Below are 25,106 nucleotides of genomic sequence, written 5' to 3'. Positions count from 1 at the left end.
CCCTCTCTTTTCTTAAGAGAAACACTGGAAGAGGACTGGATGGGGGGACGGGGAGGGGTGAAGGCACAGGGAGAGTAGGGAGGAGAAACTTTGGTCAGGCTATCAAAACAAAAACTTTTTACTCATTTTTTAAAGGATGATTCTGGGTGTTTTGCCCACACCCATGTCTTATGCACCATGAGAATGCATGCATTGCCCTCAGAGGCCAGAAGAGGGCGGAAGCTCTCCTAGAACTGGAGCTACAGGTGATTGTTAGCTGTCATGTTGGGGATGAGAACTGATCCCAGGTTCTATGGAGAACAGCAAGTACTCTTGACCAACCCCTGAGCTGTCTTTCCAGCCCCCACACAAAAACCGCAAAGGCTTACTTCATATGCAGGTCTTACTCAAGCGACCCTGCTTTTGAGATTTTGATGGGCGCAGTTTCTGTGTCTCGGCAGATGTCCCGGTCCTGCGGCCCTTGCTCACCCCGCCTGCACTTCAGCCTTAGGTACAGGGGCGGCACTGTGGACGCATTAGTTTGGTCTGCGCATTCCACAGTCACTTATTCTCTGTATTGTGACTAGTTAGAGATCTCTGTAACAACCTCCACCTACTGCAAAATCAATTTATTTGAGGAGGGGTGAGAGGTGCACTTATCCTTGGGTTGGAGGGTAACTATTTAAAATAGTTACAGATTATATTGGTTTATAAAAATAGCAGTAATATGTTCTCTCTAGGATCCATGACCTCTTTGGCCACAGATAGCTAGCTAGGTCTAGGTTTACAGTACCAGGCAAGAAATCCCTCCCAACGAGTGGACTTGAAGTCCAATTAGACAATTAGATAGCTATTGTCTAATTGATCCAAGAGATGACTGCAACTACTGCACCACTAGGGCTATCGTGATGGGCCAGTCACAAAGTTCCAGCCCTAGATGAAGAGCTACAGCCAATCAAAGGCTGATGAGAGAGGGAGAAACAGTTTTCCCCAAGAATAGTTATCCAGTCCCAAGTGGTCAGCCTTAAATATGTACATACCAGCAACAATAAATGGACATAGTAGATTGCATTACACACACACACACACACACACACACACACACACACACACACACACACCCCACACCACACCACACCACACCATACCAATAATAATAATTGAAGAATCATGAATTTGAGAATGAGTGAGGGAAATAGGAGTTGGAGGGATGAGTAGGAAGGATGGGCATGATTTAAAATACTGAAATGAAATTCTAAAAAAAAAAAAAAAGAAAGGAAGAAAGACACCTTAATAGGGGCTAAGAGACAAAGCCAGTAATGCTAAACAAAATTATTGGGGGGGGGTGCTCATTTTCACCCATATTTAGCTTTTTAAACACTAAAACTTGCTAATCATTAGTATATCCAAGAGAGAAAAACAAAGTGTAGAAAGCTGTTTTGGGATAAGTGAGGCACACAGCCCGGGCAGGCCGGTGTAGGCACTGCTTACCTTGGAGACTTGCCGCAGCCACCGTAAGTACTCCGTGAACGTGTCAAAGCAGATGTAGTACGTCTGGCTTTGGGGCCCCGAGGAGCTGAGGGCCAAGCAGTGCTGGTGCTTCTTCACCTCTTCCACCTGTGGGAAGAGGAAGAACCGTGAGCCAGCAGCGCACAGTGGGACCACGAGACCTGCATCTCTCCCCGCTGTGAGCCAGCGCACTGGGACGAGACCTGCATCTCTCCCTGCTGTGAGCCAGCGCACACTGGGACCATGAGACCTGCATCTCTCCCTGCTGTGAGCCAGCGCACACTGGGACCATGAGACCTGCATCTCTCCCCGCTGTGAGCCAGCGCACAGTGGGACCACGAGACCTGCATCTCTCCTCGCTGTGAGCCAGCGCACACTGGGACCACGAGACCTGCATCTCTCCCCGCTGTGAGCCAGCGCACACTGGGACCACGAGACCTGCATCCCTCCCTGCTGTGAGCCAGCGCACACTGGGACCACGAGACCTGGAGAGACCTGCATCTCTCCCCACCGTGTGCCTCTTTCTACTTACAGCCACATCCTTGTGTCCCAACAACAACTTCAGTTACAAAGAAATCAAGAAAGGAGGATTTTTATCTTCATTAGAATTCACCACCAAAGTGAAATTCCCTTCTTCCTGTTGAAAAGCGGTACAGACCCTTTCTTTCTTATTCCTTACACAGGTATCTTTACAAGACTGGGCTGCTTCCTCTTAGAATTAAAATAATAAACTCCCATTCACAGTCAATTATTCACAAAGAGAAAAAGTTTAAACAAAACATGTTATACAAACTCCTATCATTTTCTTGACAAAAAGGGTCAACTCACAGAGATGTACAAAAGGATTTTATGACAACACTGTGCCGTGACACTGTTCAACATGTAACCGAACCAGAACCATGAAGGAAAATCAGTTTAAAATCTGGGTGTGTTTAGAAGATGAACAGCACACTCTTTCGGTGCTGAGAACTGCCAGAGCCTATGTCTGCGAGGCGAGTGTTCTATCACATACATGACACACTTTTCAACTACATACTTCTTTTTTTTTTTTTTTTTCGAGGCAGGGTTTCTCTGTGTAGCTTTGTGCCTTTCCTGGAACTCACTTGATAGCCCAGGCTGGCCTCGAACTCACAGAGATCCGCCTGGCTCTGCCTCCCGAGTGCTGGGATTAAAGGCGTGCGCCACCACCGCCCGGCTCAACTACATACTTCTAAACATTGCAGGTTTTAAACAATTATAACCTAAAAACTAAACAAATACATGTGAAAATCTGTGGGGTGAAATCAAGAAAAGACAAAGGGAAATTAACATCTTTTAATATTTAGAAAAGTAGAAAATTTGCTTAGCATGGAACTTATTAGCTAGAAAACGTAAAGCCGGAAACCGAACTCTACGTTAAATGACAATAATAACAGGAGCAGAAACTGGAGCTGAAGGGACGGTCAGTGGTGAGGAGGAGCCTGTGCTCCTTCAGAGGAGAGCTGAGCAGCCTGTAATCAGCTCTAGGGGGTCTGACTTCCTCTTCTTCCTCCACAGGCACCTGTACTCACGTGTACATACTCACAACACAAATACATAATTAAAAAGAAAATAAATCTTAAATTTAAAAGGATGGTGAGGGGGCTCAACAGGTAAAGGCACCTGGTGCCCAGCCCAACAACCTGAATTTGATCTGAGCCCTCCATGGCACCCACATGCACTCACATGTGTATACACACACACACACACACACACACACACACACACACACACACACACACACACACACACACCGTACATTAATAAAGTCATGGTAAAAATATAAAAAAGCAATCAGACATTTACTCTAGATTGAGTGTAAAATTGCATCTTGGGAAGCAGATTGGGTATCATCCTGTAATGTAAATGTGCTTACCTTCTAGAGGCCAATAATGTTTTCTGGTGCTGATACACTCAAGAACAGTGTATGTATTTCAAGGCCGGGCGGTGGTGGCGCATGCCTTTAATCCTAGCACTCGGGAGGCAGAGGCAGGCGGATCTTTGTGAGTTCGAGGCCAGCCTGGTCTACAGAGCGAGATCCAGGAAAAGCACAAAGTTGCACAGAGAAACCCTGTCTCAAAAAAACAAACAAAAAACAGTGTATTTCCAGGAGATCACTAGATTGAGCTCTTCACTGTTCAGGACGTATCTGACCTGTTGTGTGGGTGTTTTACTCTGGAAATCTTTGCTAGTCTTTTAATGCCTCTGCAGCAAGGACACTGGTATTCACCAAATACTCCCCCTACTTCTTAGCACTTCCCAGACCCCTCACAAAAGTCAAGTCAATATAAATAATTCTGGCTATGAGCTGCTGAAAAGAGTGGCATGGGTCACTATTTCAGATCTAAATACACAAGAGTGGGGCTAGAAAGAGCATTACACAGCCACCAGGCATTTCTTACAAATACCTACAACCACAGCTCCAATGTGGGCAGGAACAGGAAGACTACTGGAACTGTTGGCTTCCAGTTTAGCCATGAGGTTCAGGAAGAGGAGCAGGCAAGAGAATGATTTAAAGGACACTCGACAACCTCTTCTCACCTGCTTTCAGAGATGCACAGACACTCACAGACACACAAATAAAAATAACTCTTTGAATAGACAAGAACCAGTAAATAACACTACAGGTACTTCTTCCTCTGCCACAGGTCACCAATATTAAACAACAGAAGAAAGGAGTATCATGTAGGGTCCCTATAGAGTGTGCAGAAAGAGAAATCACTCCAAAATCCACAAACTCATAGCGGACATGTGATACAAAGAAGAAATTACTACTGTAAGGCATCAAGGTCTGGTAGTTGTGTTACCATGGTAACATTAACTTTGAAGCTTTTTGTTGTTGTTTTCTTTCTGGGTGCTCTTGTGCTCCGCCTATGTTCCTGTCACTTTGTCACAGGAAATATTGTCAGTTGATGACCCATTGTCCTGACAGTGTTCTAGGGGGCAGAGGCAGGAGAGACAGCTCCCCATTATCACCTTCATCAGCCTGAGAACTTCCCTTAGATTTTCTAGGACCCTGATTCAGGCCAAACTAGGATTCACAGCTTCAATGCTGAAAGGAATTTTAAAAGTAGACAGTTTATGAAGCAGAGTTGGAGTTTAATAGAAATGTTTTAATACAGGTTTAAACATGGAGTGAACAAATGGGTATTAAGAAGAAACCCAGATACACTCATAGAGCCCAGGCGTGGGCTTCTAAAGGAAGAACGGTAGACAGAGAGATACACCAACGTCAACACAGGCTCCAGGACGGGCTGCTTGCTCACTCTTTAACATCAAAAACACTTCCTATAATACCAAGTGTCCCTGGGCATAGACATTCTGTTGTGAATAAGAATTTCTGCCTTAAAAAATGTATTTGCCAGAAAGAATATCACTCTAAGATTATGTTAACAACACTGTTAACAACAAAAACCTGGAAGCAACCTAAATGTTCATAAGTAGAAAAATTACTTTAAAAACTACAGTAATCATGGAATATTTACAGACTAGATCATTAAAAATGAAAACTATATAAACCTGAAATCCATTCAACGAAAAGCCTCTATCTTAAAGAACGTCCACCCCTCTTAATCAGGATACTCTAGTAGTGTCTACTGGGTGTTTCGCTGACTTATGTTTTGCCATCTGCTTCTGCCATCTACCTACCAACCTGATATATGTGTGCGCACGCACAATGGCCAAGGTGCATATGAAGGTCAGAGGACAACTTGTAAATCAGTCTGTCACTGCACCATGTGGGACCCGGGGATCGAACTCAGGTCATACGGCCTGGCAGCAACCGCCACTCCCCACAGAGACAACTCACTGGCCCAAGAGGGCTTTCTTGAACAATGAAGCCTCTTGTTATTTGAAAATTGTAAACTGGTCATGGCCTGGTGACATGGAAAACAGAACCGAGAGCAACCACCCCTGGACTATGCCCATCTGCCCTCACTGCACCTCTAGCCCTTCCACATATGAATTAAAGAGGAAGGGAAAGGCTTTTGCACTTAATCTGCTTTTCCTTTACCAACTAAAACAGAGTGACAAAAAGAAATAGACAAACACTAATGAAGCTCAAATTACAAAAAGTGAATTATTTTCTCCTAACTGGGTCAACAGGTTTTAAAAGACTTGGTTTTCAACAAGCTCCATTATTTTAAAGACAGTGCAAAGCAGGTTTGACAAGATCTGCTTGTAAAAAGCGGAAGCTATTAACTTTCAATTCACTCAATCGTAGAAGTCTGTCCAATAACAAGCCTGGGAAACAGGACGGGCCTCTGAATGGCAATCTAATTATAGCTGGATTTTCTGACCTTACCTGAACATTCCACGTGCTTTTCTGCCTCTCTGAGTAGAATAATCTTGTTCCCACTTACATGTCAAAAGATTTCTCATCCTTCTATTATTGTTACCTCTTTGATTATGAAATTCTTTCTTCCCCCTACAAAACGTCGCCTTTCATTAACCTCCCCCAGTGCTCCCGATTTCTGTGTCCCACTCACAGCTCTAATGCAGATGGTGATATGTCCACCCTTCATCTCCTGATACGGAATCATAAGATGTTCAGCTGTACAGATGGTGACTCCCCACTTCTTAGTACCGAACAAAGTACCTTCCCCCACAAAAGAGAAGCAATAAATCATGTCACATTTGCCTATGCAAACCCTCAGCATCACAGAGAGACAGACTTTAGGCCTAAATCAAACATTAAATATGTTTGCATTTTAAAATAATCATCTATGATGACAACATAAATGACAAAATTTTCATTAATCCATGAAAAGGCAAAACATGAAATAATAAATTGCACTCAGTGGGCTATGGATGTGCTTGCTTGGTAGAGAACTTGCCTAGCATATGTCAAGCCTGGGTTCAATTTCCAATACTATATGAAACTGCAACTAGGTGTGGTGGGACACACCTGGAACCCCACACCTGTAATCACTTACCTAGAACCCCACACACCTGGAACCCCACACCTGTAATCACTAACCTAGAACCCCACACACCTGGAACCCCACACCTGTAATCCCAGGCAGGCGTATCAGGAGTTCAAGGTCATCCTTGACTACATACATAGTTTCACTCAACAACTCCTAATGCTCAGACAAAGGTTAACAAGCGGTGGTTTCAAACTGCAAGAGTGACGAGATCTAAGTCTACCCTTCAGTCTCACTGAAACCTATTGTGAAAAGGCTTGAGTATCAGCCCTCCTAGGGCTGGTGTTTGCCAGGGAGGGGAGGGCAGCTAGCACAGGGCATTCATAAGGGCAGACTCAACTACAGAACTGCGCAACATCAAAACCACTCATCACCATGCAGATCTGGCCTTACCTTCAATTCTGACTCCTAGAACATATCAGACATTTGCCAATATTTTTAAGTTTGTATTTTCACAAAAACTGGCTTCTTATTTTTTCTTCTAATTGCATTCTCCACCTAAATCTACCTCATTTCCCATCCAGGAGAAAAAGATAGATAGATAGATAGATAGATAGATAGATAGATAGATAGATAGATAGATAGACAGACAGACAGACAGACAGACAAAAATACTTGTTTCATATGTCCCCAATTCCAACAAACCATTTCTCATCTAAATCAGAACCTTTAACAAATTACAACATTTTCAAATCAACACACACTGACATGTGATTATAGTGATGCTACCCCCACCCCCAACAGAGAATTTAATACTGGCTCGTATGTAAACCAGCAGAAAATTTAATAATTCCCCAAGGAAACTGGTTCTATTTTATAAGCAATGGGCAAAAAGTAGTTAACATGCCCAAAGAAAAGCAACAGGTAATGTGAGAAACACCTGTCAAGTGTGTGACAATTCCAGCTCAGAATGTACGGCCAGCCATACGAATAAACTAAAGATGCTAACCCACTAAGTCCCTGAACACAAATACACAGAAGGTAACGGAAGTCTGGTAAGACTTCAGCAGTAGGAGATCCTAAACCTCCAAGTAACCTCCATGAGCACACAAGTATTCCTACAATCTGACTTAGTAATGGTGTCCAGTACTATGAGCTATGTGCTTAACAAAGCAAAGGATGCCTACTTATAATGAATTTATCACATGCACTCTAACATAAAACGGCATTCTGCTGATCCACTTTCCCTCCTGATCCAATGGCATTGTTATTTTCACAGCTCCAGGAACCAACACTGCCCACGAGTGGAACACATCAGGAAGTAGTTCAGACAAGTCAAATCCATTCCCCTTTTATTACAGAAATGGCTGGAAGGTCCTTACTATATTTCAGCATTCTTGCTTAACACTTACTTTCCCACCAATCAGTGGCAAAACATGCATCTTTCCGCTCAAGCTGTCTTTCACAGATGATACTATCAAGCAGGTTCCACACAGGATAACCTGGCGTCTTGTCCATCGGTTCACTGGCAACTGCATTTTGCCTTTTCGGACATTGTACATTCCTGAGAGCTGAATCCGCTCGGAGCTCCCAGTGCTGTGAGGTTTTCCTAAAATAAACACAAGCAAACATGTTACATGTTAGTCTTTAAAAATAAGCTATTTCCCCCATCAGCTATATACTTGATCAATTAGGAAACAGTGGTTATGGGGGGGGGGGGGCAACTAACTAATAACTAAAAGAACATACAGCCAACAGTCATGTGGATTTATGGAAACCAGAACGAGCACAATTATTCCTCATGTGTATTTTAGTAGCAGGTGAAACATAGCCTTTTTCTTAAAACCCAAGGAAAAGGCTGTTTTAGGCCCTTTCTTATCACTGATTTTCTTATTATTTATTTTATATTTAATAAGAAATGGATTCAAAATTTTTATGTGTAGCTAGTCATTAGTAAACTAAGAAGAAAAGATTACAGACCAAGACAAAATAACATTCAGCATCACCCATTTAATGAAAGTAATCAGTCTTACTGGGATTAACTACCTGTTTTATCCGCACACCTATTCAATGTATATTTACTAAAAAGTAGAAATGAAAATTATTGTTCTGATGGGAGCATACAAGGTGAAGGCCGAGGGCCGCCAAGGCTGTGTGTGATGTGCAGGGATGGGCAGTGGCAGAGAGTAGCACTGTGACTGAGACAGTGAGAAAGACTTCCGAAGTTACTGCTCTGAAGGGAGGAATGGACCAGTAACACTGCGCTCAGGCAAGTCCTGTCAACACAGAAGAAGCTCTGCTGTGCTTTAATGAGACACTGAAGGGACGACAGAAACATCAACCCAAAGTCAGATGCTGGCTAGATCCGAAAGAAGCAGACAGGTGTTCTGCAACAGGACCCACAGGAGAACGACTTATCTGGAAGTCTAGCCACCGAGGACTAGGGGAAAAAACAGCTCAAGAGATTTATATTATTAAAAATTAACAAATAGTTGGCAGGCCAGCAATGTGGCTCATGGAGTAAAGGTGTTTGCCACCCAATGACACAAGCCTGATGACCCGAGTTTGATCCCTAGGACCATGGTGGAAGGAGAGAACTAAATCCCCAAAAAGCTGTCCTCTGGCCTTCACGCATGCACACACCATGGCAACACACATACAATAAATAACAAGACTTTAAAGAAAAACAGCAAGAAAGAAGCCAAGAGTTGATGCCTAACCCCCATCAAACATGGAGCAACAAGAGCCAACCACACTTAAAACACACTTCAAGAGAATTCAGAGTGTGGAACCCACCCAATAAATACACTTGGCTGAGATGTTATTTTCTAATAAGACTAGCATGTTCTCATTTGCTTCCTCTTCGAGCATACCAAATGTTTTATAAAATGACTACTTCACACTTCAATTTTTATGCTGGCTGGCAAGGAAGAAATGTGACGGTACAGCTATGTGAGCCAGGTGCCCAGCCACTAACTATCGTGCTCAAGCTTGCCACAGGAAGGGGTCTCTGCTGCTGTCCACCAGTACCGACCTTCCTACAAGCAAGGAGGATGCCAGGAGACTGTTCATAACACAAAGAACCTATCAAGGACTGTCAGAGACAGACCACTGTCACTGACCCATTCTGCACATGCTCATTTATACCAAGAAAGGAAGATGCCAGGTGTCTTAGTCTACTTCTTCTTGCTGTGATAAACACCAAAAGTAACTTGAGGGTGAAGAGTTTATTTCAGTTTACAAGTCACATCCATTGCTGAGGGAAGCCAGGGCAGGGGCTCAAGGAAGGAACCTTGAGGAAGGAGCTGGTGCAGAGGCCATAGAGGAACGCTGCTTACTAGCTTGCTCTGTGGCTACTGGGTTGAGTGTGCATTCTTGTACAGCCCAGGACCACCAGGCCACAGTGAGCAGGCCCCTCCTACATCAGTCAGTAGCCAAGAAAATGCCTCACGGACATGCTCTAGACCAAGCTCATGGAGACAATTCTTCAATTTTGGTTCCCTCTCCCAAGCATGTCAAGCTGACAACTAATAACAGCTACCACATGAGTCTTTCCACATCTAACAGATTCTCTTCAATAGAGGAGACAATAGGGAACAGACGAGATTCCAAGAAAAAAAATGAAAAAAAATTAAACCAATACACTGCAACTGAATTCCAAAACCCAGTTTTCTTGACTATAAAATAAAGTAACATTCTCCAACAAAAGATCTGATCTAAACACATCCACACCTCTGCACACGTGTGTGAATACAAAGAAGCAGATATTTTGTTTAACCACATCAGAGAAGCTTCAAGGACATTTATAACCTATCACATTTATTCAGACTTGCAAATAACTATAATAGAGATTAAGTGGGGGGAACAAAATTAAAAACCAAGGAACATAAGAGTCTTTCAATTTGCCAAATCAAAATATCTCCTCCAGAAAGCCCCACAGCAAATCACCAGAAGGAACCTTTAAGAGGACAGACACAGCAACAGAGACTGCTTTTTAATCTCTGGTTAGGAAAACGCCCAAGAGTTCCACATAGTCATGGAGCACAAGGGCAAGCCAGGTTTGTTCTTGGAAAACCCTGAAAATCCCACTCTGAATCAGATTCCCACTCCTACCCCACGTTGCACTGAGTGCATTTTGTCCTCTAGCTCCTTGTCTGCCTGGGTGTTCCAGGCCAGACACACCCTTGGAACTTCTTGTGCACCAGCTGCACTCTGGGGAACAAGGAGGTGAATGAGGCAATACACTCCTGGGCAGTCACACTGGCACACCCTCCTTTGTGTCAGACTCCCTCATTCTCAGACATCAGAAGCATTTAACTATCACTAGTCTTCCAACTGCCCAGTGCTCTAACAAATACTGTTAACACAAAAGAAGTTGATGCTTGCCCGTTTAAAGCTGAGCCAATGGGTATAGATTGGGCTTTAGAAATGTAACATTCACCCGCTGCAAGCTCCAGACATTCTCACAACGCAGGAGGGTGTGCTCTGAAAGCAAACATTGCAAGCTGAAACAGAGAGGACAACAGAAAACTTAAAAACACATGCATACACTTTCTCTTTGGCACATGGCAGAACGGTGACCTAGAGCTACAAGATGGGTCAGCAGGTTGCCACTAAGCCTGAGGTCCTGAATCTAATCCCTGAGACCCACATGGTACAAGGACAGAAAACTCCCATAAGCTGTCTTCTGACCTCTGCTGCACATACATACATACGTATATACAGACAGACAGACAGACAGACGATAAATGCAATGTTTTTTAATGGTGTTCTATAATAACCCTTAAGACACTACCCCATGAAGAGGGTTAAGGCCCGTTGTAGCAAAGTATATCATGATGTTAGAGGATCTGCTTCTTAATGACTTCCTGAACAATCCTTTTCCACATCAAATGGACAATTTTTTACTTAGTTACTTACTTTTATTTCTCACAGTACAATTGCTGGTTTGGTAGTGGTATAATAAGCCAGACCTATGCAAAATCCTAGGGGTATTAAGAAAGTCTTCCCTGTACTACAGGGCTTAAACCAACATTTCTCAGGATGTGGTCAGGGACACATATCAGAATCACTTGGCTTTCTGTCAACTATAACAGACCTATAGTTTTGGAATCCTGGTAGTCAAAGACTGAATGCTGCTTTTAGCATCACCACCAAAAATTTTGTTTTATGGTAACAAATCTAAAAGATTTAATACACCTACAACACCTTCCCCAAAGTAAGATCTTCCTCCAACAAATGGTTTCTTCATAGTCACGAATTTCAATTTTCCGCTCACTCTAAACCAGTTACTTAATGTTTCTATACCACATAAAGCCACTTGAAAAATAACATGAGCTGGGCAGTGGTGGCACATGCCTTTAATCCCAGCACTCGGGAGGCAGAGGCGAGCGGATCTCTGTAAGTTCGAGGCCAGCCTGGTCTACAGAGTGAGTTCGAGGACAGGCTCCAAAGCTACACAGAGAAACCCTGTCTCGAAAAACCAAAGAGAGAGAGAGAGGGAGGGAGGGAGGGAGGGAGGGAGGGAGGGAGGGAGAGAGAGAGAGAAAGAAAGAAAGAACATGAAAGAAAGCTATGAACTCCAGGAGGGGTAAAATACAAAACCATAGAGGGCTGGAAAGGCGGCGGTGGCGGCACAGTGGGTTTTTTTGTTTTTGTTTTTTAAAGATTTATTTATTATGTATACAGTGTTCTGCATGCATGTGTCCTTGCAGGCCAGAAGAGGGCACCAGATCTCATTACGGGTGGTTGTGAGCCACCATGTGGTTGCTGGGAATTGAACTCAGGACCTCCGGAAGAGCAGTCAGTGCTCTTAACCACTGAGCCATCTCTCCAGCCCGGCACAGCGGTTTAAGAGTATTTGCTGCTTTTCCAGAGGACCTGGGTTCAGTTCTCATCACAGTTCACAACTACATGTAATTCCAGTTCCAGATCTGACACCATGTCTAGGCCTCACTGGACACTTGCATGCCATGCGTGTAGGATGCACGTGCGCACGCACAGACACACACACAAATTACTATTTTTAAAGTAGATATGCATAAACATCAAATCTGACAGATAGTACAATTGGATTCATGTGACCAACCTCAAGAAAATAAAAGATGGTGACGTTAAGAGCAAGAGTCTACCAAATTTCCTCAAATTATATTCCGAACATTTTTAAAGCTAGCTCGGAACAGTAAATGACTTTGAGAGATTTTAAGTCTTTTCCATCCCTTCCAGTGCTCTTCACTCCTTTACAGACAACCCATGTGAGACTGTTTCCACTCTGCCTCAGTGTCTGAACCCCTTCTTGTGTACAGATCTGCTAATCAAGTCTGTCTGCTTGTTTGAATGCGAAAGCCTTCTTTTCTTTGTTTTTAATGACATTTCGCTGCATGGAGACTTCTCGGTTAACAGTCTTTTCTTCAGAATTCCGAAGAGACCCTGCCAGCACCTTCTGTTTCTGAGAAGTGTGCTGCCATTCCTCAGCTCCCTCTCGGAGATTTTCTCTGTATTAGTAGTTTGAAGCAGTTTGTTTTTTCTCTTCAATGCATGGTGGCTCCTGGCTGGGATTGCAGGTACATGTCACCACACCAGGCATTTTTATGTGTGTGCCAGGAGTCAGCTCAGGACCTTGGGCTCTCAAGGCAAGAACTTCACAAGCTGAGCATTTCCCCAGTTCTCTGCAACATGATATTTGATATGTTCTTCCACATTTCTTATACTCAAGACATATCATTTGAAATTTATGGTCAAAATTAAGAATTTTGCCAGCTATTAGTGCTTCAAATACTTTCTCTGATCTCGCAAGTCCTCTTTAGGGGCACCAACTGTACAGACACAAATTAAGCCACTTGAAATTATAACTCATTGATTTCAGTTCTTTCTGCTTGCTCTTATATTGGTTGTGACAACCACTGTATCTTCAGGCTTACTATCTTTTGTTCTGCCGTGTTTCAATCTGTTAAAAATCAGTTCTAGTATATCTGCATCTCTAGAAGCCCAATTTGGGCACATGCACACACAAAATCTCTCCTGTATCTCCTGGCCTGCTAATGTCCCCTTCAGGAACATACAAAAAGGGAGTATGGGGGCTGCTTGCATTTCCTTGCAGTTGACCCTGTCACTCACACTGCTGCTGTGCCAGTTTGGTGCAGTGACTCTTTTGGAAATGGGCCTTTTTCACACCACTGATCATTTTTGTCTGAATATTATTCACTGTGAATTCTACCTTGGTGAATGTTAATTTGTCTTTCTACAAATAATTCAGAACTGTTCAAGGACAGTTATTTGGAAGCAGTTTGTTTTCTTGTAAGTTTATTTGCAGGACAATAGTCTTGAGCCAATAACATTAGTAATGAGTACCCTGATGAGTCCTTTTTCCACTCTGGCTAGGAGTTTGGACTACCCCTGGGCAGCGTGAGTGTCAAGCTTTACCTCTGCTATTCTGGCTAGTGTTTTCCCAGCTTTGCATACTTCCCACACACACATGCTATGAGTGGTACTCATTGCAGATTTCTAGAACTTCAACTCTCTGAACTCCCTTTTTGCTCCAGCACCCAGGCCCTATAAATGCAGGTTACTTGCTCAAACAACAAGACTATGGATTTATTGCCAATAAAATATCTCTAAGTACTTCCTAGAGCCTTGTTTTGGTTTGTTTTAAGCATTTATTTGTTTATTCTGTGTACGCTTGTGAGACTTGCAGAAATCAGTTCTCTTCTTCTACGCATGGGTCCTGAGGTTCAAATGCATGTCATCAGACTTAGCAGCAAGTGTCCTTGCCTAATGAGGCAGGGGCTGGAGAAATGGCTAAGTAGTTAAGAGTGTGAATCGCTCTTGCAAAAGACTTGAGTTCCATTACCAGAACCCAGGTCGGGCAGCTCATAGATCCAGGGGATCAGATACCCTTTTCTGCCGATCTCTATGGACACCTACACACATTGCATAGACTCACACAGACACACAAATATATCCACATAAAAATATATTTACAGATTCTTTTATATTCTTCCCATGTAGCTTGCTTCCTAATAAAGAGAATGGCAGAAGCAACAGTAGCAGCTTGCAACCTCCAAAAGTGGGTCATAAAAGGCACAGGGGCTTGGATAATACTTATTTTCTCTAAGATTTTATAGAGACAAAAATTCTTTGGAGGAGGCTGACTGCTTTGTCATGAGGACACTCACACAAAATCATGAACAGCCAAAGAGACGAGATAGAAGAACTTGCTAGCATCAGTGAGGAACTGAGAGATGCCTCTAACCAACTGCCATGGAAGTAAGTCCTAACACAAACAGACGTTGAAGCTACTGTTGAGCTCAAAGAACTATAGCCTGGGACATATGACTGCCACCTTTACGACAGAGCCTAGGCCAGAACATTCAGCAAGCTAACACCTGAACTCCCGACTTAGAGAAAGTATGAAAAAATAAAGGTTTGGAATTCTGAGCCACCAAGTCTAAGAACAGTGACTAGAAGAACCATGCATGTTAGTTTCACTTAGTTCTGTTTACTGAGCATAGCAAAAATTTAATACCTTGTATTTCTCTAAAAAGATCTAAAAAAAGGTCTCTAAAACTTTATATAAATTAGTATAACTGGAAATAGTTTTTAAAAAAGAGTAAGAATGGCACATTAAGCTGTCAAAACAATTTCCAAATGTTATGAGACTATAAGGTTTCATGTCAAAGCAGAACAAAACCTAGGAATGGCTGAGGACGACACAGCTAACGGAGGGATTCAGCACGGCCTGGGACGAGTGGCAGCGTCTGGTGCTCTCCCTTTCACTACTCCATCTTTTGAACTTAAGCACTGATGAGCTAGAAAGTGTGTCATTATTGGACTCAAATCCTTAAATCCTTTTTGACTAGTTCTAGGATAGAAAGAATGAATTGACCACTGTCTAAGACCATCTCAAGAGCCAGCAAATAGACTGAAATGACCCTGGAGGAGTCTAGAGATCAGAGCCCTAAACCGCAGCTGGTAATTCTGTCTCTTACCGAGACGCTAACACCACAATGACAAGCCCTGCCTGGCAGGAGCTCTGAAGCAGACTGAAGTCTGGTGGCTCTTGGCTAATGAAAATGACAGCCAGCCACTAATAGACTGAGAGAGAGGGTTAGTGTATGCATCAAGTCATCTGCCCAGAAACTCTTACTTCTCCCTGGTGGCTACTCAATGTGATTAGGGTAATGTATAACTCTCCAACTGCTGCAGAACCTTAATCCTAGAAAATACTAACAGGTTAAAATTCGCTTTACAATACTCATGAAAGAGTGCCAAAAAACGTGTACTATCCCCAATGGCCTTAATGAGTCAGTAAACACAGAGCTAAAGTAATTTAAATGTGGGGAGAAAAATCTACCAGAGAAAACTCTCAAATAAGCTACAGCAAAATTAGTTATGAACTTTCAAATTATAAGATTCTTTCTGTAACTGTAGGTTTCGCCGTAAACACTGAATGGAAACAAGTTCTAGTGGAAGACCTCAAACTTTTTAGCATGTACCAAAAATCACTGGGAAGCCTGCAAAGAAAACAGATTGTAGGGTTTTACCCCTCGCGTTGTAAACTGTTCTGGACAGGGGCTTGAGAAAGCACGGAGACTGTAGTCTGGACACACCAGCTTCCAGCACTGCGTCGGCGGTGGGGGTCGGCGGTGGGGGTCGGCGGTGGGGGTCGGCGGTGGGGGTCGGCGGTGGCTCCTCTGACACAGGTTCACTGCACTTGGCTCTATTAACCGTGTCCACAGAAGCAAATGGACCAGGCTGAGGAAAGATGACCCTGCTCAAGTTCTCAGACACCTCTAACTCTATCCTCCAAGCACCAAGGAAAACTGGTTTGCTGGCTTTAATAGTTGATGCTCAGATCTCTTTTTGAGCTGTGTGTTTTAAAGAAGGTTCTTCGGTTGCATTCAGAGATTCTCTCTCTCTCTCTCTCTCTCTCTCTCTCTCTCTCTCTCTCTCTCTCTCTCTCTCTCTCTCACACACACACACACACACACACACACACACACACACACACACACTTTATAATTCCAGGAGCTATAGATGAGTAGCTACAGCCATCCTAGTTTGTTTCTATGTGGCCATAACAAAACAAGTGACCAAAATCCACCTGGGGAGGAAAGGGCTCATTTGTCTTATACTTTGACATCATAGTTTATCACTGAGAGAAGCCAAAGCAGGAACCTGGGGGCAGAAACTAAAGCAGAGACCTGAAGAAATGTTCCTTAATGACTTGTTCGACTTCCTTCTTATATGGCTCAGGACCCCTGCCTAGGGGTGGCACCATCCACAGTGGGCTGGGTCCTCCTACATCAATCATTAATGAAGAAAATAACCCACAGACATGCCCACAGGCCAATCTTTGAAACCAGGTGACTCTAGCTTGTGTTGACAAAAACCAATCGGTACAGTAGCTGTTGATAGGACTTCCTGCTCTTAACTTCTGGCAAAGAAAACACATTTGAAATCTTTCGCATCGATCTTCACTTGTCAACACAAAGTCTTGACATTCTGTGGCTTCCCCCAATGGCAGGCTCGCGTTCGTATGCACAACTTCACATACGACCCTAGCAGTCTTTCAGCAGGTCCCTCCGCTGCCTTTCTTATCTGAGATGCCTGTCTTCAGGAGCGGGCACAATCACAGCAACACTGCACTCCGTCTCGCTGCTGCCTCTGCTGTGACACACAGCAGACCAGCCCACGCCCACAGGTCACACGTCTGCCACACTCAACAACATCTTACATTACCTGTATTTCTATTTTCTGACCAAAACATCACTCTAGCAGACTGCAACACCTACCTTTCTGACCCGTCAGTGTTTCTCCATAAAGAATGTCACAAGATACCAGGATTTAAGCATAAAATGCCATGAAAGAGGAGAAGTAGCTGAACTTTATTGGAGTTGGAAAAGCTGAGAAAGCCTGCAGGTAGGCTTAATTGAAATTTGGACTTCAGAAAACTACAAAGTACTACCTCTTGTGAGGCTTTAGAGATCTGAGGAATGACTAATTCTTAAAGCTTAACATAAAAAAAGCAAAAAAAAAAAAACCCAAACAAAAAACAAAAACAAACAAACAAACAAAACCTATATTGCCACTAACCCAGACATTATGTTCAGCTACCTCCTCCTGATGGAAACCCCGTCTCTCAGAGGTCACGAACAATGGTGTGGGTGGTAATCAGGATGACAGAGCTAGGTAAGACAATTTCACAGTTCCATCTAAGTCAAGTTTCCACTGTGTGAGTGCTTTTATTGGAAATGCTGTGCTCCACCCAGGTATATATACAATTCTAAGTAAATCTTAAGATAAACGTCTAATGTCAAGCATGAATGACTTTTGGATAATCTGTACCACTGTTCAGCTCTAAGACACAGTGAAAAACTATATTTCAGTTCCCTTTCCTGATAAAGACAGATTTCAACCAGGATGTATTCAGAAGATTACAAGGAGCAATTTCTTTCTATATAACCATATCAGTCACAATAGAATTCAAAATACTTTCTACAGTGATTCTCTCTAGGAGGTAGGATTATGGACTTATTTCCCCATGATATAATACATACTAAATATAAATTTGTCAAATGCATGTTTTTTCATTTCAAGGGCAAAACCACTTATGTAAGTTAATTTTCTGTTAACTACCATTTTCCCTACAAAGCTGATTAGAGATGAATAGTCTAGAATTAAAAGTTCAAAAACTGACTTAAGAAGCTAATCTTGGGCAAGCTAGGTGGCTCGGTCGGTAAAGACATCTACTATTGAGGCTGTCAACCCAAGTTCAATCCCTGGACCCACATGATCGAAGGAAAACTGATTCCACAACTGTCTTCTGTCTTCCACATATGTGCTCATACACATACACACATGAGCACACACAAAATAAAGAATAACATCACCTTCATCAAATGTCTAAGCCTCTCCTATTCCAAACATGATTCTCTTTCAACTTATTAGAAATCTCAAAAGAAATTTTAAAAAAATCTTCCACATTCCTATGATATCCCATAGGAAATTAAAGGAACTTTAAACTTCCTCAGAGCCACACATAAAAAGGCTACAAAGTTACCACTTAATTTTCTCAATTATTAAAAATACACCAGGCATAGTGACAGATGCCTGCAATCCCAGCCCTTGGGATGTGGAGGCATGAAATCAGGTGTTCAAAGTGATTGAGTTCAAGGCCAGTCCAGACAACACCAGGTCCTGTCAACAAATACATAAGTGTCCAAGTATCAAAAGTATGAAAGTAAAAAGAATAGCCTACTATTTTATACTATTATAAAAATATACTATTATATTTTATACTATTGTGAGTTACCGATTTTTATATGTACATACTTGTAATCATAATAGATATACTGTTATTTATTCTGCTTTATGTCTGCCAACTTACATCATGTACCATTTTCCAGGCTGCCAGTCTTTATAACTTAACACTTGAAAATTATGCCATACATTATCTACTCCTAGTGGATAACTGAGTTTTTGCTCCATGAAGTGACAGAGGTTTTTACGACCACTTCTTCCTCAGGGTTACTGCTTCTTTCTTTCTAGCCACTGCTGTGAAACAGCTGTAAATCAAAGTGACCCAAACAACAAGGTTCCACTTCTGGATAGTCTTCCTTCCAATAGGAGTGAACATCATTCCAGACATTCTAAGACCACCAAAAAGGAAGAAAACCAAGAACCTTAAAAGAAAAGCCAGGTCCAAGCCATATTATAAAATGAACCCAGACAGACTATCAGAAGGAAGTAGACTCCACTTGGTTGTCGCCAATATTTGCATCTGAGTATGATATGGAGAAAACTATTAAAGAAAATACCCTAGAAAGGAAGGGGAAGAGGGTGAGGTTCATATGTTTTTCTGGTGAAAACTTTCATATTTCTACTTAAAACACGTGATAATTTTATCTAGCACTCTATATTGTTGTCTGTTTTTGCTTCCACCTACCTTTAAAAATGTGTTTTCTCCACAAGGAAAAAAGAGAACCTGAGCGAGCGAGCAAGCGAGAGAGCTAGCGAGGTGTCTCCACTGTTGACTAATACAATCACCAAAAGCAAGTGTGCACGCTGCAGGCCACAGCGCAGCAGATGCAGACAGACACAACCCCACGGCGCTCTGCAGTGGACTACCGCGGGCCTGCACGGCTGCTGTCAGAGCACCAGGGAACAGTGTTTCCCATCCAGGGTAGTGATGTAATTCACGAGTCAGCCAGCCACTGGGCTTCTGGGGGCCCTTTCTCTAACCGCATAAATCCATTCTTCCTGTGCTCTGGAGTCCTTCCAATCTAATCCCATCCCTTGACTTGTAGATTACAGCACAGGAAAAATAGAGGTACTTTTTTTTTTCCCTACGTGCAGGTTCAAAGCCTCACCTACTACTTGAAATACACTAAGTGTTCTGTATGTATGTAAATGAACACACTGATCTGTTTAGGCTAAAGAAAGCCAGTTCCTAATACATCAAATTAGTCAAATGGTAAAACTTTAGCTGAAATTTTGGGAAAGAAAAAGAAAAAAAAACATAGGAAAATGGGTGTCTCAAAGCAAATCTTCACACTCTCCAATAATCTTTAGTTTATACAAATAAACAAAACATTGTCCAGAATTAACAGCCCCATTATTTCAAGCTTCTCTACTAGAAACATTAAAGATTTTGTTGTTATATTAGTACATGTTAGAAGCATGTTATAAACAAATATGGACAAAAATACATAAAGTAGAAATGACCCAAAAAAAAGTAACAGAAATCATACCAGAAAAAATAATCAGACCGGGCAGTGGTGGCACACACTTTTAATCCTAGCACTTGGGAGGCAGAGCTAGGCAGATCTCTATAAGTTCGAGGCCAGCCTGGTCTACAGAGCAAGATCTAGGGCAGTCACCAAAACGACACAGAGAGACCCTGTCTCAAAAAACCAAAAAAGAAAAGAAAAAATAATCAGGCTAGAGTTTTGTGTTTACTACAGGAATAATCATCTATTAGTTTTGGAATCCCTGGAGATTAGCAAGCAAACTCAGTCTCTAAAATATACTGACCACAGAAAGAGCATTTGTAACTCAGACTACAAATAAAGTGAGAGGCACAACATCTCTGCAGAAACATGAATTTACAGGCACTGTGAAAACCTACATTAAGACTCTTAAAGCCAAGTCGTCATTTTCACCGTGATTTATAAAAGCAATATGACATTCTAAGAGTTTGTTCTGACCTCACACTTTTCAATCCTAAATTATAGAGAGAAATTCTCATTTTTATAGGACAACAAATTATAAAATGTCATTACTCAAAACAACATAGAAGATTGTGAGAAACGATCAGAATACACACAGGAAACGTAATCCTCACTTCCAAAATGTGAACACTATGAGGCAAAATAGATTTATTTTTATATGAATGCACAAAAATTACAATGTGCTGTTTTGCCAGGGACTGGCTAAACTTTGAACAATTTGATTTTTAATTCCTGAACATACATAGTAGTTACATTTCTTTGCCTCTCCTGGAATGAAACTAAAGCCATCGATGGTGCTGACCAGTGAACTGACTGGGGCACACACACCATTTCCAGAGCTGGTGTGAAACAGTCCATGTTGCACTCCACATACTGCCCACTCACTGCCCAGACAGAAAGACTCAGCAGCAGACTCTGGAAGAGCTCTAGGGCATGGGTAAACCACAAGACAGAGGTCTTGGTTCCTGTGTCAGCTGAAATGGAGCTGCCTGCCTGAACAGATTAGCCGTGGACATGGTCAAGAGAACTTTAAAAACATCTGTTATGCTCTACCAGTTGATCTGTGTAGCTGGCTGCTGCATTAACTAATGTCTCTATCACGGCTACATTCAGGTTAAAATTACCCCCTCACTGGACCAAGTGTCTAGGTCTGCAAATGCCAAGAGTAGGGCACTGGGTTCCCTGTTCTTTCACCATGCAAGCAAAACAATGACAACCTAGAAGCATGCCTGTCAGAACACACAGATATCAACAGTATGGCAAGCAGCCCACTCCCTCTCAACTGCCACCAAGCCCTGAAGAAAGCAGTGGCACCTTCTGTCAAGAGTGAGCCTTGGATTCCAAGGGCTGCACAATTCGTATAAACTGTATGGACTGAAGTCATTTATTTTCTCATAACTCTAGAGTCTGCAAGTCTAAGGTCAAGGTGTTGGTGGATTTAGTTCTGGAGGCTCTAAGAGAGAAAATATCCCATGTCTCCTCTTGGATTCCCATGGGTTCAAACAATTCTTGGCATTCTTCAATTTGTGGTAGCCTAACTCTAGTCATTCCCTGGGACTTCACATCAGCACACCCTTGGTTCATAGCTCTACTATTTTCTTCTAAGGGTGTGTCTTGTTGGATTCAGGGCCTAATCTAATCAATAATGACCCCATCTTAACTAATTACAGCATACTGAGGCACCAGCAGGACAATAATTTTGGAATGACCATTGACTGTACAACTGACCTCTGATCAATAAATTTAATTTTCTTGATTTTTTTATTCAAAAAGTTAAGCATTTACTACCTTTGACCATTATTTTAATGCTTTTTCAGTATAATGCTGTTGAGAGTGTTTAAAAAAAAAAAAAACAACTAAAAATCACCTAATACCAAGCAATTCACCTAACAGAGCCCTAAGTAGATTGCAAGGCACAATACATTGTTTTGATTTCAAAATATTAAAGTAAAATGCTCTAGAAACGAAGGTATCATGAGATCCTATCTGCATATCCAAGATAATCAAGGCCCAGGAAGCACGTAATGGGGGCTCTCTTTGGGGAGTGGGCATAGGAGGACAATAAATAAAAGGAGTAACTGGTTGTTCAGTGCCTAGAAGACTACAGGTTGTCATTTGCCTGCCCAACTAAGTTCTGGGCTCCTACAGAGGGCATGTACCTTCTAGTAGCTGGCACACAATGGAGCGGTGGATGAAAAACAAGCAAACAAACACATGTATGCCATTAAAATAAATGCTATAGGATGAAACCAAACAATTTTTAATTCAGCCTTTAACTGTTTATTTTACCTAAGATACTTCGCCCTAATTAGTAGACCAGAAATACAATAACTGATCCAGGCATATTTTGTAGTCTCCTCCTTCCGTTAGTTACATAATGTCCTAGGGCCACAAATACTGTAACTGTGGCATTTATTATACTTCCAACCATTTAATCCTTTTAGAAGAGGGTTAAAATTCCCACGGTTTGGTCTCTGCTTTGTTCCGTCCAGTCCATGGAATGACTGCACAAGGAGACTCGGGCCCTCTCTCAGTTCCCTCAGTTGTTCCCTTGCTGTTCACACTGGGCTCTGCACGGCAGCTGGCCTGCTGCTCCTCTCCTCTTTGAGCAGACTCTGGTCTCTAACCACTATGAGCTAGCAATTCCTTTCTTCCCTGGGGCTCTCTCCACATCCACAGGAGAAATAAAGGAGAGCCACGCCTGTTAATTTGCCAAGATCTCACCTTCTTTGCCAGGGAATGCCAGCATACACCAATGAAGGAAGGTAATCAAAACAAAGCCACAGAAAGAGATGGCAGGATGGTCCAGCAAGTAAAGATGCTTGCTGCCAAACCTAACAACCTGAGACTACACAGGGAAGGAGAACCAATTCCTACAAGCTGTCCTCTTACCTCTACAAGTGAGCCATGGAACACACACACATGCAACACACACACACATGCAACACATACACATGCATGAATGTGCACACATACACCATATATATAATTTTTAGAGTCTTTCAAGATGGACACAGTTTTCTTTATATACTCACACGAGAGAAATGCCCCATTCTTCCTCTCCCCTCTTTTTATCTCTATACTGTGAACAATTTAAACTGTATCATGGTGATAGGTCAGAGTTTATATGTGCTATACATGATTACTCCAGAGGCAGAAAAAAGTTAAGACCAGCATTAACAACTTCATATGAGTTCTCAAACATGGCTGTACTGCCTGAGGAATATCTCTGGATACCAACTGTAAATCTTCTGTTCAAGTCTGCCGGTCACAGGTGCTTATTGGTAAACGAAAGACCACTTAACATAGAGCAAACAGCACTCGTGAATGTCATCGTGACATTTGGGGACCCCTCACACTGCCAGTTTCATACAGCAGCTCATTTGCCACTCTTTGATTGTCTTTCCTTTCTCTTGACAGGTAATGATCCAAGACCACTGCTGCTTTTCTTTCTCTCCTTAAAAACTCCCTCACTACTAGGAATCTCATTCAGCAGAGGCAATTTCAAGGCCACATTCCCTTCGAATGTGGGCTTCAAATAACTTGACTCTGCTAGTCAACACTCCATCTAAAACATTTGGCTTAGACAGAACACTGCTAAGCTAGGATACTGCAATGCTCTGGCTTTTTTTTTTTTTAAATATTAATTCATCTTGAACAGGTGTCAAATAGACACTCAGGGAGAACTGGGAACATCTGTTTTCTTTCTAACCACTGGCCTCATCAAGGACCTTCCTGGCTCTGATCAATGAATTAATTACACACACAGTAACCACCCAGAGATCTCAACTGAAGAACTCAAAGAAGAGACTGAAGCAAGCTTTCAGGAACAAATGAACAATCCAAAACCAAGAGGAAGAGACTCGCTTCTTCATGTGATTGTTGCTTGAGTGACACAGGCATGCTGATAAACCTTCAGCAATGCAAACTCAACAACACAACTCAAATACTCAGGGTGTAGGTTCTGTGGGTGTGTGTCCACGCCTGTGCACATGTGGAGGCCAGAGCACAACACTGGTGTCCTGAGCTGTCACTCTCTGCCTTATCCCCGAGAGAAGGTCTCTTGTAAAATGGCGCCCTTGCTGTGTGGCAGGGGCACCAATTACACCATCTCTCACTGAAACATGTAACTAGGTGACAGCCAGAAAGCCCTAGCAATCCACCTGCCTCCACCCCCACCACACACAAATGAACACACAAACACTCGGGTTACAGCCTTTAAAAAAAAAAAAAAAAAACATGCCAGGGATTCGAACTTCAGTCCTCATGCTTCTGTAGCAAATGTTCTTACCCAGTGAGACTTCTCCACAGCCCCAGCTCTAAAATGTTCCTGCAGTCTTTTCAAAGGGTTTTTCCTGTCTTCAAAGTTTAATGTGCTCTACTTCAACAAAAAAAAAGGCAAAGTCCTGTGGAGACTTACATTAGTTAACACTTACCTAGTATCTCAGAGTTTAAATTTTGCAACATAAAATATACCAGTGTCAGACCAAGGAATACTAAATACTAAAAGATAATTATCTTGATCATTTTCAAACAATAATGTGAGACATATGCAGAATAGGAGAAAAGCGGAAAGTGGAGTCATTGAACACTGGGTTCAATGCCTTGGGCAACATACTTTCCTTTCTGAATAATATAGAAAATATTCCTATTTCTGAGGAAAGTGTCAAGGAGGTAACCTGGGATCCAGTAGATCAGGATATGCCTATAATTCATTAGAAAGGCACATCTGTGGGGCATGTTGCCTGGGTGTGTGATTCTGATGCACATTAGAATCCAGAAGCTTTACCGTCTCGAAGGAATCAGGTTTGCAATATCCCCAGCTCAGAACTGGGCAACAGATTTTTTTTTCATTTCTACTTAAGATGCTAATTCTTTCCTTTCTAATACATCCTCTGAGAATGAGTACATAACAGAAGGTAGACATAAGTAGTACAACATGACTTTCCCAGGGGTCAGCCTAACACCTCACTGTGAACTGATATTTTAACAATAAGCTCAAATT

The 25,106-nt window shown here is 42.3% G+C and overlaps 1 protein-coding gene across 1 annotated transcript in view; it reads right to left on the bottom strand.

The window, feature by feature from the left end:
* Phlpp1 (PH domain and leucine rich repeat protein phosphatase 1) overlaps positions 1–25,106 on the bottom strand; it is a 207,023-nt gene that overhangs the window by 107,578 nt on the left and 74,339 nt on the right. The window contains exons 2-3 of the mRNA XM_006995013.4: positions 7,784–7,980; positions 1,471–1,596 (exon numbers count right to left, since the gene is read on the bottom strand). Of these exons, the coding sequence (XP_006995075.2) occupies positions 1,471–1,596; positions 7,784–7,980 (323 nt within the window). The remainder of the gene's footprint in view (positions 1–1,470; positions 1,597–7,783; positions 7,981–25,106) is intronic.

Source organism: Peromyscus maniculatus, chromosome 11 (genome assembly GCF_049852395.1).
Source record: "Peromyscus maniculatus bairdii isolate BWxNUB_F1_BW_parent chromosome 11, HU_Pman_BW_mat_3.1, whole genome shotgun sequence".
Classification (NCBI taxonomy): domain Eukaryota; kingdom Metazoa; phylum Chordata; class Mammalia; order Rodentia; family Cricetidae; genus Peromyscus; species Peromyscus maniculatus.
The sequence above is the reverse complement of the archived record's forward strand: the minus strand, read 5'-3'. Positions and strand labels throughout refer to the sequence as shown.